We start from the raw sequence: 14,893 nt of genomic DNA, 5'->3' as shown, positions 1-14,893 counted from the left end.
AGGGAGATAATAATCTCTTCTTCTTCTTCTTTTCTATTTAAATTCTACATAGCAAGGACTAGATACTCCACTCTTATGATTGTGATGGTCATCATGCATGACTTTTTCCAAATCATAAGCAGAGTATTAAGGTGGTAAGAGGTTTTGTAGTTATGATATTACATTGGAGCATATTGTTTCAAAGTTTATTAATATTGATAGAATCTTTTTCTATTATTAAGAGGAGCATATTGAAGACCATTTTAAACATTGAGAGAGTTTATTTTTAATTATTCAGAGAGCTCATAGGATATAGACCGGCCAATTTATATGATTTTTAGGTTGAACAATTGAGTCAACTCTAATCATATCGTACTCATTGCAATATTCTCATAAAGATATTCTTTTGATAATTTATACCGAGATTCAAAACCCTAACTTGTTAGTTGATTAAGTAGAATTTCAATCATTTATACAAGTAGTTGGGCTTAGAAAAAGGGAATACAAGAGGGAGGACCCACATTATGTCATTAGGTGTGGTTTAATCTACTAATGGAGTTTTATGAGAGGAATACTTGGATGTTGCATTGTGATACTCATCATTGCATTCTAGACTTAATAAGTCAAAAACTTTCATCACCATCTTGGACTTACATCATTAATGTTACTAAAATGGAGTAAAGCAACTTTCTTTCGTTCCTTCAACCTTCTTTGATATATTTATTATACGAGTAACATGCAAAGAGAACATATTATTAGCAGTATCACTCATGCATTTAGCTGCATTGTTAGATGATGATGGTGGTGGTGGTGGTGATCAGATAAGTAAGTTTAAATTGTGTAATCTTATAATAGCCCATTTTATTATGACTGAAAGTAATCATTTGGGTACAATGAATCCATGATTAGATTGCAATCCAAGTTAGAACTTTTCAAGTGCCACCTTAATTAAGACAGCAAGGAGAGGAATTAAAGGGAAGAGATGGCACATGCTAATCATTCATGTGAGGTCATCTAATCATGTGGAATTTAAGCCTCTCCTCCATCATTTGTTAGAAGCCTTGGAGGGAGAGGGAGAGAGAGAGAGAGAGAGAGAGAGGGTTCATGATGGAGAGCTTTTAAAGCACATCAACAACCATTCATTAGACTTCTTTGGAATATGCATGACATGCGCATTGGAGGCATATTGATTTGCTTCTGACGCTTGGAACCCTCCATGGGAATTGAAGAATACGGAAAGCATCAGCTTCTCAGGTGGTGCTAATGGTTGCATGTGCATCTAATCTGAACTTAAATCATGGATTAATTTTGTATATATATATATTTATATATAACGTAGCCAATTTGAGGTCGGTTTTTGATGCTTGTGGTCCATCATCTAACTTTAAATTTATTTTAATCTGGTCTCTTAGTTTTCTCTCAGTATGAGAAAATTTACGTTAGAAGAAAGAAATTTGTCCATTGAGATCAATTTAACAGCTTTAATTATACGCAAGAAAAAATAAATATATATATATAAGGGTAGTAAATTTTATTTAATTTTATCGAGCTAATCTGTGACTTATTTATTTGGTGGTATATATGATTAATAGATAATCCTTATATATATATATATATAAGGCGACTTAGAAAGAGTGGCCGCGTGGACTGATGGACGGTATATGCATGAGGACTGAGGATCGACTGACAAATAGGTAGTTTGACGGTTGGTCCACGTGGCACTCCCCTTCCCACTGGTCCAAATCATTGGGTTGACCACTCGCGGGCTCCAGCATCTTCGGGGCAATTACGTCATTTCAACATTGGAACAAGGGCAATATCGTAGTTAAAGTGAAAAAAAAAATGATCCATCTCCTCCTCCCTATATAAACCCCACCTCACCATGCATCTTCTACCAACCAAAACTAATTCGTTCGATTAAAGAAACAAAGAAACAAAGAGAGAGAGAGAGAGAGAGAGAGAGAGAGAGAGATGGACTTCTCCTACTTCTTCTCCTCCTCTTCGTCTTCCTCCTCCTCTCCTGCTCCGCCGCAGGAGAAGAAGTCGAGCAGCAGGCGCCGGCAGCAAAACGACAACAGCAGCAGCACCAACAACAACGGCGGCGCAAGGTACCTGGGGGTTCGTCGGCGGCCGTGGGGCCGGTACGCGGCGGAGATCCGCGACCCGGCGACGAAGGAGCGACACTGGCTGGGGACGTTCGACACAGCGGAGGAGGCGGCTGTGGCGTACGACCGCGCCGCACGCACGCTCCGCGGGGCCCGCGCCCGCACCAACTTCGCTTACCCTGACCTCCCCCCTGGCTCCTCCGTCACCCCCTACCTCTCCCCCGATCTCCTCCCACTCTACTCCTCACCAACCCCGGTGACCCTGCCGCCTTTGGCACCGCCGACCCCTATGGCGGTGGAGGCGGAGGAGGTGGAGGTCGCCGCCGGGTCGGGGACGGAGACGATGGATGCGGGTCAGGAAGAGGAGGGGATGGTGTGGTGTGACGCGGAGGAGTTTAACGGGTGTGGTAGGGGGGCGGCGGGGGAGGTGGCGGGGATGTGGTTCGAGGAGGGGTACGTGCATAGCCCGCTCTTTGGGCCGATGCCCGCGGCGGACGATACCGCGGCGAACGATGGATTCCAGCTCGGTGGATCATCTTATTCTTCGTCCTCGTCCTACTTCTTTTGATCTCCAGAGCGTGGATTAAACTATCTTTTCTCGTTCGTCCTTCGCAGCTTCGTGTGTGGACTGTGGATGCATGTGTGCAGTTCCGATTTGGGTCTTGCTTTCTTTCCTTCTTCTTCTTCTTCTTCTTTTTCCCTTTCTTTTTGGGGATGGTTTCGTTGGGTTTTGTGTATGAAATTTGGATATAATTTATAAAAGAGTCGGCAATGATTTGGCTGGCGCTAAAGAAAGAAGGATCGTTGTTGATTTGGGTTTGGCTCTAGATTGCTGCCACGTCTCTCACTAAGCAGTATATAAAAGAATCGTACTGGTCTAAATATGGGCTCCAGAATTCGGCCCACTATATCTTAGGCTGAAACCCAAGCATTTTTTATGATGCCAGTTAATTTTAGTAGGCCGTTATGATGAGTTTGGCATTTCGGCCTGCAAGAACAAGCCTGGCTCGAGTTAGTTTTTGGACTGACAGCCCGGCTCATACTACCAAGCTCGAACACCCCACTGACCCCCAAAAAAAAAAACAACTAGAATAACTCTCCCATAAAAATGAGCCAAATCTGTGCACTAGATATAATTCGTTCTTACAAATATTTAAATCTCTAACCTTTTACTTGAGGAGATAATACACTCAATTACTTGCGCTAATAGTTAGACTTATAATAATTAAGTAGGGCTGAAATGAAAGGGATCTGAAGTAATCAAGTAATAATAGGCGTTTTTACGACTCTTACCTGGCCCGAAAGGAACTACTGTTCTCTATTTACTCAAATTTTACATACCTATTATAAAGAGTCGAAAGAGTAATTGAGCATTTTTCCAGCCGACGTGTGCAATGTAATTCTTGTCAACTTCTTATACTTAACTTTTACTCGGCATGTTAAAAAGTAAGAAAGAACAAAGCTTTTTGGAAGAATCCGGTTGTAGAGGAGAAACACACGGAACAAAAGTACTCCACTCCGAACAACGGAACCATCTTTCCTTTACGGCTGGTTTGGAGAACAGCGAGGCAAAGGGGACGAACCCAAGATGCCAAGCCTTTAATTCATGAGAAATAAGAAGAAAAAAAAAAGATGCCAAGCCTTTAATTCATGAGAAATAAGAAGAAAAAAAAAAAGATGCCAAGCCTTTAATTCATGAGAAATAAGAAGAAAAAAAAAAGATGCCAAGCCTTTTCACCAACCGGAGGGGTTACAGAAAGGACGGCCTTCTTTGCATCTACCTGCTGTAAGCAAAGTCTAAAGTCCTTCTGAGTGAGCATGAAGGCTTCGAACGCCTCACGATTAACCACCACAATAAGCCGCAACCATGATACTCGTATGAAGTTGAAACCCAAAAGAACTTTGTTACCACTATGCTGATGATAACTGGTCATATGCATACCGCTTTATATATTATATGTATTATATATATTATATATAAATAGATAAGCAGAGAAGACTGAAGACATGCATGCATGCATTGATGTACGAGAAATGTTCTAAGATTTGATACCAATCTTTCTTTAGCTCTGAGGCCGTGTAGGTCCCTTTCCCCGATCTCTTCTTGGAATCGGATCCCTTGCCTTAAACTTTTTCCTAATTTTGTTTCAGGGCTCGTCCAGGTCAGACTCAACATTCCCGCGCTCCTACAAATAGAGAGTGGGAAACATCCCATCTCGACCATCTCCCTTCTGTTTTCCTAGTAGAGTTTCTATCTATCCCCTAAGCCTCCGTTCCTATGGAAAACCAACCCACAACTGCACGCACCTGGTTCCGGCTGACCTCGCTGGGCCGAGGTAGCACCCAACCCGAAACCACCCAGCCGGCTCAAGCACCTCTGGCCGCCCTGCCCACGTTCCCTAGGTCAAGACTGCCTGTTCCGACAACCCAACCACCAGTACAGCCACTTCCAGCACCGCAGCCGCAACCCCAGCCACCAAGAACACCGACACCACCACAACCGCAGCCACCAAGAACACCGACACCACCACAACCGCAGCCACCAAGAACACCGACACCACCGCAACCGCAACCACAACGAACACCGACACCACCGCAACCGCAACCACAACGAACACCGACACCACCGCAACCGCAACCACAACGAACACCGACACCACCACAGTTGCAGTCACAGCCACCAAGAACACCAACACCACCACAGTTGCAGCCGCAGCCGCAGCCACCGAGATCACCAACACCACCACCACCACCACAGCCACAAGTGCAGACACCAAGAGCACCAACACCACAGCCACTATCCCCGATCAAGACACCAGGATCTCTGAGGTCCCTGACGCAACAGGAACCAACCGCAACTGAATCTGCTGCGGTTGTGGAGGCTCAACAACAGCCCGCCCGCCAAGTTTCTCTGCTTCCACAATCTGTATTGGCTCCGGCACCAAGAGCGGCGCCCCGGACCCCTACTCCACCCCAATCTCCCAAAGTGATCAAGACTCCACCCCAATCTCCCAAAGTGATCAAGACTTTCTCCCCTACGCCACCACCGTCCCCGAGGACTAGCCGGTCGTTGCCACCTGCTGCTCTGAACGTGAACCCAGAACCGGAGCCCAAGTCCATGCAGATGCCGGCAGCTGAATTGAAGAGCATCAAGACGGCATCCAATGGCAGCAGAATTCCTCGCAGCAGTGTACCCTTAAATCCGATAACAGAGACTACGGTGATAGATCATCCTCCACCACAGGAAGAGAGAAAAGCACTTGACAGGAGAAGCACTCCTGCTGCCTCAAAGGAAGATAAAAGCACTGTAACACAAACTAGCAAAAAGGTAGAGAGAGAGATCAGTATCATCAATATAGCAGGAGAAAATATGGGGGCATACATGGAGGTGGGTTACGGCAAACCCAGCCAGAAACAGCAGAACGGCCAAGGCAGCCTCCCAGCAGAACGGCCTAGGACTCTCGTTGAAAAAGCCAGTGGCAAGAAAGGAACCAAAGCAGCAGCTGCAGAGAATGCAAAGCCCATGGCCTCTCTTGTGAACAGCAATGTGCAGTGCCTCAACAATTCGCTGCTCTTCAACAGCTCCTGCACCCAGCAAAGCCCTGGAGTGCATATGACCCTCAGCCGCCGCAAGCCCAAGAGCAGCAACACCACCGCCAATTCATCTTCAGCATGAGACACCCAGTACAAACACCAGTCATTGAATATATTATCTATATCACAAAGAACATAATAAACAGAGCAGAGAAAGCATGGTACCTTTGGTCCCTAACCACCCATACTCCCTCTCTGCCTCATTAGCTCTCCATTTCCATAGTCTCGGCCAGAGATATTTTCTGTGAGTTCATGCATCATGACTGCCTCTTCTTAATAAATAGTAATGTTTGAGTCTACATTTCCCAAGAAAATACAGAAGGAATGATGATGTGTATCATATATTGTAAACTCTTGCACAATCATAACAAAAGGCAGTCTCTAATGATATGTAATAGATGAAAAGAACATTTTATTAAGGTTAAATTGTCAGCAGCTTACATTTATCTTGAGCTTAAATTACATTCAGCAATCACGGAATGACAGGGGCAGCAGAATTGGTTATTCTACAGCAAATGCTGCTTCCCATGAAATTCCTCACTTCCTATTTCATGTACAATTTGAAGGTGAAAACTCTCTAACTTATTCGAAATAATACAAAGGTGAAGTGTGGACTTTAGGCTACATACAAAGGCAGTTGGTCCTTAGTTCTTTAGGGCTGAGGTTGCTCGTGCTTCATTGGGAGGTTAAAGGTGGCGGCAGCATCTGAAGAAGCAGAACTGCCATTTTGATAACCAAGACTACCAGCTACCACAGAATCGCTCACGATGTCAAAGTTTATTCTGCCATTAGTTCTCCTACCAGTGCTGCAAATATTTAAAATGACATGGAAGAAATATCAGAATCCATTTACAAAATCAGTACTTCAAATGTACCATTATTAATTCATCTGACATACAAATTCAGGCGGTTGTTTATGGCAGCCAGATCTTTGGATGGGCTTTGGTAAGCATGAGTGCTTTCCCCAATGCATGCATAATAACTCCTGGAGCTTGGCGAAAGCAGTGCATCCATCTGTTGACATAAATGTTGAGAAACAGAAGAACTTGCAGAGAAAGGGGAAAAGAAAAAAAGATTCCAAAAAGTTTGTTCTATTCAACACAGTTACAGCCTTTGTCATGACATAAGCAAGTGGAATATTTCCAGTGCATGCACGTTGTAGGACTCATGACTATAATATTATCCCACCCTTTAACGGTTTAACCAAACCAATTGACTTGCAAGCTCAAATTTGCAGAATGGCTCCAGATGGAATAAAAACATAATCACCACGTGCAAAGAAAATGGTGAGAAAATTGATGCGACATAAATGACATGCATGTATGGCACGTTGTTCAGGTTTCTAGTAAAACAATCAAAACACCTGAAAACAGGAATAAGGGTGGTAAACAGGAAGAATTTAACTATGTGTGTTTCAGATTGGAAACAAGCAACATTAGAACTACACCTAAAAAGAGTGTGCAAAGACTAATTTCTCATGATGTCCATTTATTTTCCATACATTGTACTACAACCAGACTGCTTCACTGCTTTAAGAGGTTCTGCCAAATAAGAGAAACAACTTCGCAATTCCAAAATTTGTTTTCTAAAAATAATCTGTTGAACCAAACAGCCAGCTCCTAAATCACTTCTGTAACTGAATAGTCCTGCTAGACCTTCTCAAAGCTCACAAATATAGATTTGACTAGGACACTCCCCCTCACTTTTGAGCTTAAGATATATTAATAGGCTCAGAAAGTAAAGTTTGCTTAAAAAGAAGAAAGTTCTATATTTTAAACAACGGATAGGCCTGATAAGATTCGAAACCAAAATCAGGACATTTGCTCTAATACCATGATAACTCACAAACTATTCGAAAAACTTAAGCTTTTATTACAGAACAATAGTTTTTATATTTTAAATTCTCATACTCTCTTACATTTAAGTACCTCTCTCTAACATCCTGGAAATCTGAGAACCAAACTAGTGCCTAATCAGAAAAGTCCTACTTTGGTCCATTGGGTTATTTTATGCTCAAATTTTTAGTGATTGCTGGTTTAGTTGATAAATAATGAAATTTAAATTATCCAGCAACAAATTTGTTACATGTATAAAGTCGGATAGCTAAACAATCACACAAAAAGAGGGACACAAATGACCAATTATGATGGTACCCTATGATTCAGGCATATACCAAAGTTTTCAATAACAGTTTTTGAGTACTTATCTTACAAAACAACCGACTTGTAGTCTTGCAGCTTTTAGATTTTCCTTTCATTATGAAAAGTTGGCTAGTTCTTTTTTGTATTTCATGCAATATAGTATTGACACCTTATAAATCTTGTAACTTTGCCATTGTGGAATTAGAAATGAAATATACTAAGTCCTCATATATAGTTTCATTGATTCCCTACAATTTGCTCCACCTCTTACGCCAGATATAGCAGTAACATTCCAGCTTATGTGACAGCAGCATCCTAGTAAAAACTGTCAGAGATAACTGTATCCAGACCTAAGTTTAGCTACATGGCTTACAATCTCGGAACCATAAGTATAACTGGATTATGGAAGAAAAATAATTGCTAGAAGAAAGATTACAAAAACCTACCAAATTGATCAAATGAAGTATTAAGAATGGACGAACCTTTGATTGTCGCAAAGGAGATACATAAACATTATGAGCAGCAGAGACTTTCTTTGGGGACATATCGGGGAGATTTGAAAAAGGAGATACCTTAGGTGACCCTGGTATCTGACCTGTTTAGTACAAGAGACACAGGAGATACAGAATGAGCAGCAAATCTTCAGGTGAAGAGAATGTTGGTGACTAGAAAAGCCTGAATACTTACTATCAGCACTATTCCTGTCTTCAGCGCGAACTCCAGCAGGGGCTAGCCCCACCAGCAAAGGCTTCACTGTCGGAATGAATATTTCATTGTAAAAGGTAATAATGTCTACATGGTCAACTCCAGTTCCCTGTTTATAATGATGGCTCTTCAGAAGCATATATCAAAGTAGTATATCAAACCAATAAGACAAGAAAATTACCCCATTGCCATGTGCTGATAAACGGCTAACAAAAACACTTCGGAATACTTCCAGTTTACATTGTGGTTCCTTTCTATAATTGTTGACAATCTCCTTGAATGTCAGATTTAATATTGAAACCTAATAGAAAGAACATATTATATCAAATTAAGAAACCACGCACAACAAACAGCTTGCCTTACAGATTATAGTACTATACCTTTGCAACACCATAGAGGCAGCATAGGATGAGTTGGTCAATATGCCGATTGAAGAAAAGAGCTGTTTGTTGATTGAGAATTAGTTGAAATATACTGTAGACACGCTCCAAGGTTTGTTGAGACTGCCGTAGCCTTTCACACAAGCTTCTGATCCTAATGGCAGCTAACTTCAAAATCTAGGAAGTACAACAATCAAAATGCAAAAAATTAGAAAGTCTAAAAAAAAGTACTTCTAGATTTTTTTTAAAACAAATATTACCTTGCTGAAGAAGATTTTGATTCCAATCTCAGCGCAGGCCTCACCTCCTACAGGATTAGGCTGAGTCGGACTGCAAAAAGAATCAAATGTAAAATTCATATGATAAATACACGTGTGTATGCAAGAACCTTCAAGTTACTCAAATGTATACCAGGAATATGCTCAAACCTTGCAAATGTGGACTGAAGAGGCAGTAACGTTGATTTGTGACTACTGATTGTTGAAAAATGTTCCCTTACTGGTGATGTGAAGGTATTACGTTCCACCAAGATACTCCTATATTCAGTGCATGTTCGCTTTGGTGATCGAGCATCACTATTCTGATCTATAAGAAAGTGAAAACGATTTGATGGAATGAGTGAGTTGTACTGCAACAGTATGGCATAAATTATGTTGGAAGACATAATACAAATGTAAGGAATAAACAGAGAATATAAAACAGACATATCTGATATCAACATAATATGGTCTTGTTTCTGATAGTAAGTGATGCTTTGTAGGTGCTACCCCTAATTTTTAATCTGAATAATTTACCTACCAAGCTAGAAGGTTCCATAGCTTCCTTCTGGAGAAAGTTTCCAACCCCACGGAATCATAATCTCATGGATCTGACTATATTACACACCTATCACGACCCCAGCATCAGCCCAATCGATTTCCATAGTAAACATAAGAACTCAAGATGTCACATGATATCATAAAAATGGATATGTTTCTTTGTATCCTCATTGCTACAAGTTAGCTTTACAGAAAGTAGAAAAAGAAGTATCTAGCAGATTTAATTGTCATATCATGTAAAAGTTTTGAATCCAAAAGTGATCTTCTGTAGTCCAAAGCAATCCAGATAATTGCTTCCTTCCTGCTTTGTGGAGATAAGTTGTACCATAAAACTGAAAATCTGATACTAATTCTTCTAACATTGGATATTACTGAATCAAAATAAGCCATTAACTGACTCAATCTATTTGTCCTCCTTAATAGCTAGATCATTAGAGCCCAAAACTCCATACAGGATAGCATGATCAGAAAAAATAATGATCAAGGATATGGAATGGAATTTAAATAACAGTATATAGCTTATACTAAAGTCAATTTGGAGCTCCAAAGTTAAACAAAAACTGTGAAAACAACAAAAAGCTGTTGAAACAGTAACTCTGTTAGCACAACCTTAAAACGGAACAAGAAGCAAGTGAAATTCACAAAGATTATAAGCTCTCATGTAAAAATAATAAACTAATAAAAAGATCATCTAATAGCTTATTTAAAACCTGTCGTTCACAGATGAACTGTAGACTTCGATTTATGCAACAACAACGATAGAAACTTTGAAGCATGTTTTAAAAGGAACAGTTACCTGGGGAAGCATCACGTTTTCTAGAAGGCACAAGCGGGAACCTTCCAATGGGAATATTACTGCGTACTGCTATTTCATCAAGCGACAGCATAGGTTCAGCTAATAGTCCCAGATGGTTTATTTCTTGAGCAAAAGCCGGCCTTGCTACTATCAAGGAGTTGTACAATGATGAACCTTTCTCCCATGCCATGCTCTCGAGAAGCTGCTCTTCCAAAGAATTTAAATGTCTTTTTAGCTCTCTTGGAAGAGTTTCTTCATGTCTGACAAAACTCTCAATAACCTTGCTCAAATCAAATGCAGTCAAACCAGTTGTCTCTAAGACTACAGGAAACATCATAATGACTGTCTTATGTGTAGCCAAAACAAGTTCAGCTGAACATGCAAGCATGCACCTGTGAAAACGTTCATTTGATAGTAATGAAGTTAGATTATTTCCATTTAGTAATTGTGATTCTGATTTGCAGATTGCCTCCAAAACCTTATAATACAACTTCAAGGCCTCCATTTTTCTCTCTTTTGCCCAAGTGGTATCAAATGAATTTGCATAATGAAGAGTTCCAGAAATGGATCGTTCACCAACAGATGAACTTGGAAAAATTGCTTCCAGTATTATGTTGGCTCTACGTGTTACATCACCTATCGTATTCTTGTCACACGATGAAAGAAAGCGCTCAAGCTCAGATGACGGTTTCTGCGACAGTGGAGATATGACATCACGAAGCCACTTTGCTGTTGTCATAGCAGTGCTCACTGGTGTCATTTGAACAATCTTATTAACAGAATTACCATTGGCAGGCGATGAAGGAGAATGAGGAAGGGTCATGCTTGTCATTGTCCTAGTAGGTGATGCTAAAGTTTCAAATTTCCACTGCATATATTGAAAATATACCATAAATTGTTTGCAAAGGAAACATCATATTTAGTAAGGAATCCTCACTTGCATGATAACATGAACATACCCTAGTGCTGCACAAGCTAGTGGCACCCCCAGATGAGCTTTCTGTACCAAGTAAATTGTCCCAATCTTGAACAAACACCCGCTCATCTAGATCTTCTTGATTGCTGATTAAATCATCATAATGTTTCTCTAGAATAAGCACACTTGATTGCAATGACTTCTCATCCAGCAGATCCTTAAAATATGTCAAGCCATCTGCCATAGTAATGAAGCCAAAATACTTCACAATATAGTAATTTAAAACAAGTAGGAAAAAAATGTCGAGCAGACTTCTAGACCTGTGTTTATCTGATCCAAATTTTCTGCATTGCATTCAGAAGCAGGAAAAGGTTTCTTATTCATAATATCCACTATCAGATTTTGAGCTTTTCCAATTATTCTCTTTAAGCGATCTTCGGAGGTATGGTGAGTGTGACACAAAGAAGCAACAACGTCGATGCCTTTCTCAGATCTTTTGACTGAATCACAGAAATAAACAATGTCACCAGATCTAGTGTGTTAGCAACATTTCCAAGGATGAAAGGCAAAAATGAAAGAAAATATGAGCATAAAGATAATTACCAAAGTGGGAAGAATCTTGAATAGTGAGGTTCCGGAATATAGTGGGTACATGAATTATGAGTATGGCCTGCGAACATTTTACACACTCCATGGTTTAAGCATCAAACGATTTACTGATTGTCAACAGCATTATCATCATGTAAGACAGCAACAGATCATAAGTAAAAGATAAAAGCTAACAAAAAGAAGAGGAATAGAAAAACTAACCAAAATAGCCACTAATCCATGAACGCAGGATACCAGATCTTTAAATAGTTCAGGTAAATGATTGCGAAGTGCTAAGAAGAGCAGCCATCCAAAATAATGAAATTCGGAAATTCCTCTCCCACGACTAGAAAGAGCAGCCTGGTGGTCGATGCTTGTTCTTGAAAATAACTCTCTGAATGCTTTATCATAGAATCTGGTGTATCATTGTACCAAATCAATGTTCAAAAAACATAAAAATTAAAAACATGAATGTGCATTTATAAAATTAGCAATTGAAAAGAGAAAGTATTATTCTGACAGTTCAAATAGAAAACACAAAAAACCTAGACAAGCATTTAAAAATAATCTTGCCAGCTATAGGCTGCCAAAATGCATGACTATATAACAACAATGAAGAGAAAGACCGCTTTCTTCACTATTATTCTGCAGTAGTAATTATGGGTATAAAAAATTGTTAAATTTTAATCAAAATTCATCAGGATTTTAAGTGAATTTTTTCTTTAGTTTTTAAACTTACATGTAACTAATTTTATTTTCTCATTTTTCTATTATTTTTCTAAGTTTTTAGAAAATTTTCTGCATGTGTACGTAATTAAAAATAATTTGATCTAATACAGGCAACCGATATAACTGATACAACCGATGTACATCATTTTTTCTAATGGCCGATCATGATGCTAATACCGAGTTTCATAATCTTAATTTTACTAGATATATGCAAACTAAATATATATATTAAAAAGTTCTTTGGGATAAAAGACTTTAAAAAATATGGTAGAGGTGTGCCAGTGCGTGCCACTAACACGCAAGGGCATGCCGAGCAAGCACATCTAGTGCCGACCAGGTATTGACATGAAATCCTTATTTTCTCCTTTTGAGTGAGATATAAAAGATGAAAAATAGTTTCATGGTGTGAGGATTGACACGAAATCCTTATTTTTTCCTTCTTTTGAGTGAGATAGAAAAGATGAAAAATAGTTTCATGGTGTGAGGTGGATGGCAGGAACTTGTGGTGGGTGTATGATTCCAAGGCGGGTCTCACAGAAAAACTTACAAATAAATTCTTCCTAAGCTATCTAGCCAATATATAATCAAGTAAAAAAGAACATAATTTGACAAATTATCAACATTCAACACATGATAGATATAATCAATATATTGTGTAAAATTTGGAAACATTTGCAACTTTTAGCAAATGTTGTAGCAATATCTTGATCTCTCCAGGTTAATTGTGTGTAAAGTGAAGACTGAACGACTTTCATGTTAACACAGGGTTTCTAAAATCATTCCTTCAGATAATATAAAAAAACATAGCTGATGTAACTAAAAATGATCAAGATAGCAGAAACTAATTTGCAAAATGAACATAAGCCAGAGGTTTACTTGCTTGCATCAGTTAACAGCTTAACCATATTTTCTGATTGCTTCAGCTGAAAATTTTAAAAACATAAGCAGGAGTTAGATGAACAGAAATTTAGTCTTTAGCAATTAAATTCAAGTCCCAAGCATAATTTACCTGGATCCTTTCTTCCCAATCAACTCCATATAGACCACCTAAAATATGACCAACCTTGAAAGAAAATTGCAGTGCCTCTTTGAAAAAATCATCAACTCTACAAAACAAAATACATCATGCAACAGATCAAAAGTACGCAGCAGAACTGAATTTAAAAGCAAGAAAACTAGCACCTACTTCAGCTTAGCGCCTCTCAATATCTGGAACAGTCCAATCTTTCCTCCTTTTCTCTCCTCCTTTACCTGCCCCTTGCTCAGTTTCATTTCACAGTACAGAACAAAGGCGAAACAGTACTTTTCGAGCTCCTCCCGCTAAAAGATTCAAACTTTAGATCAATTACGATCAAAGCAAACAAAACGAACAAAAGAAATCAGGAAATACTAAATTTACCGGTCTGGTTCCAAATGATGATGCCAAGACAATATTCTTGATATCTTTTAGCAGAGACATTGCCTCCTTTTTGGCATCCTCATCAACAGCCAATCCCTTCAGCGCAACCAAATCACAATCCCAATCACAAACAGAACAGCGAACAGAGAAAAGAATATGAGAGAGAGAGAGAGAGAGAGAGAGAGAGAACCTCGCATAGATTGGCGAATCGCCTCTCAACAGCATCAACGTCCTCAGTATTCGAAGACATCGAAGGCTTCGAAGCCTCCGAATCCACCGAACCCGAACTCATCGACACAAGGAGAGGCTCACCTGAACCCTAGCAGATCTACCATCACCAATACCTCAGGATATCCATCCAGATCGGAGAACAGAAGGAGAAACTACGAACAAGATCCCGCACAAAAGAATCGACAGATCTCGGGGGAAATCGCGATATTGCTCTCGCTGCACCCAACCCGAGGCCGGCTAACAACCAGCGGACCCCAGAGAAGGCGGATCAGACTGCGAATTCGGCTTCGGAGACGAGGATTCGAATCCCGCAGTGATTAGGGTTTTCCAAGATCGGTAGAAGAAATCCGAAAACCCTACCTTTCCCTCTCTTTTTTTTCTCTTTCTACTTCTTTTTTTTTTAACCCCTTTTCCCTCCTCTCCCTTTTTTTTTTTTATCTCCGAGTTGTTTTCTGACGGAAGAAACCTTCTCCGGTTTAGCGCGGGAAAGGAGGTCGTGTGCGGGTTTCGCA

At 40.0% G+C, this 14,893-nt stretch overlaps 3 protein-coding genes across 3 annotated transcripts; 2 read left to right on the top strand and 1 right to left on the bottom strand.

Annotated features, from left to right (window-relative positions):
* Positions 1 to 1,914: 1,914 nt before the first annotated feature.
* On the top strand, positions 1,915 to 2,853 carry LOC140758345 (uncharacterized). The gene has a single exon (XM_073094471.1). It carries the CDS (start codon positions 1,951 to 1,953, stop codon positions 2,650 to 2,652), a length of 702 nt encoding a protein of 233 aa, XP_072950572.1. The 5' UTR covers positions 1,915 to 1,950; the 3' UTR covers positions 2,653 to 2,853.
* A 1,107-nt stretch (positions 2,854 to 3,960) lies between these two features.
* On the top strand, positions 3,961 to 5,988 carry LOC140779570 (uncharacterized). Its single transcript, XM_073124695.1, has one exon. The coding sequence runs from the start codon at positions 4,363 to 4,365 to the stop codon at positions 5,758 to 5,760; it is 1,398 nt and encodes a 465-aa protein (XP_072980796.1). The 5' UTR covers positions 3,961 to 4,362; the 3' UTR covers positions 5,761 to 5,988.
* Positions 5,989 to 6,075: 87 nt separating this feature from the next.
* Positions 6,076 to 14,804, bottom strand: LOC140779560 (retinoblastoma-related protein-like). The gene is made up of 18 exons (XM_073124683.1): positions 14,341 to 14,804; positions 14,151 to 14,246; positions 13,938 to 14,071; positions 13,761 to 13,857; positions 13,628 to 13,674; positions 12,245 to 12,437; positions 12,038 to 12,104; positions 11,755 to 11,934; positions 11,478 to 11,671; positions 10,519 to 11,386; positions 9,333 to 9,489; positions 9,165 to 9,234; positions 8,905 to 9,081; positions 8,706 to 8,825; positions 8,507 to 8,633; positions 8,302 to 8,414; positions 6,577 to 6,692; positions 6,076 to 6,484 (listed from the first exon to the last, which is right to left on the bottom strand). The coding sequence occupies exons 1-18, from the start codon at positions 14,440 to 14,442 to the stop codon at positions 6,331 to 6,333; spliced, it is 3,012 nt and encodes a 1,003-aa protein (XP_072980784.1). The 5' UTR covers positions 14,443 to 14,804; the 3' UTR covers positions 6,076 to 6,330.
* Between the last annotated feature and the right edge of the window lie 89 nt (positions 14,805 to 14,893).

This window comes from Typha angustifolia, chromosome 3, assembly GCF_048772165.1.
Source record: "Typha angustifolia cultivar Huaian chromosome 3, ASM4877216v1, whole genome shotgun sequence".
Classification (NCBI taxonomy): Eukaryota; Viridiplantae; Streptophyta; class Magnoliopsida; order Poales; family Typhaceae; genus Typha; species Typha angustifolia.
This window is presented reverse-complemented; position numbering and strand designations above follow the sequence as displayed.

Coding starts and splice junctions, on each gene's coding strand:
- LOC140779570 (XM_073124695.1), top strand. CDS start 4,363: ATGGAAAACCAACCCACAACTGCACGCACCTGGTTCCGGCTGACCTCG.
- LOC140779560 (XM_073124683.1), bottom strand. CDS start 14,442: ATGAGTTCGGGTTCGGTGGATTCGGAGGCTTCGAAGCCTTCGATGTCT. Junction 11,387..11,477: donor CTAGCTTGTGCAGCACTAGG/GTATGTTCATGT, acceptor CAATATATGCAG/TGGAAATTTGAAACTTTAGC. Junction 8,415..8,506: donor AGACAGGAATAGTGCTGATA/GTAAGTATTCAG, acceptor TGTACTAAACAG/GTCAGATACCAGGGTCACCT.
- LOC140758345 (XM_073094471.1), top strand. CDS start 1,951: ATGGACTTCTCCTACTTCTTCTCCTCCTCTTCGTCTTCCTCCTCCTCT.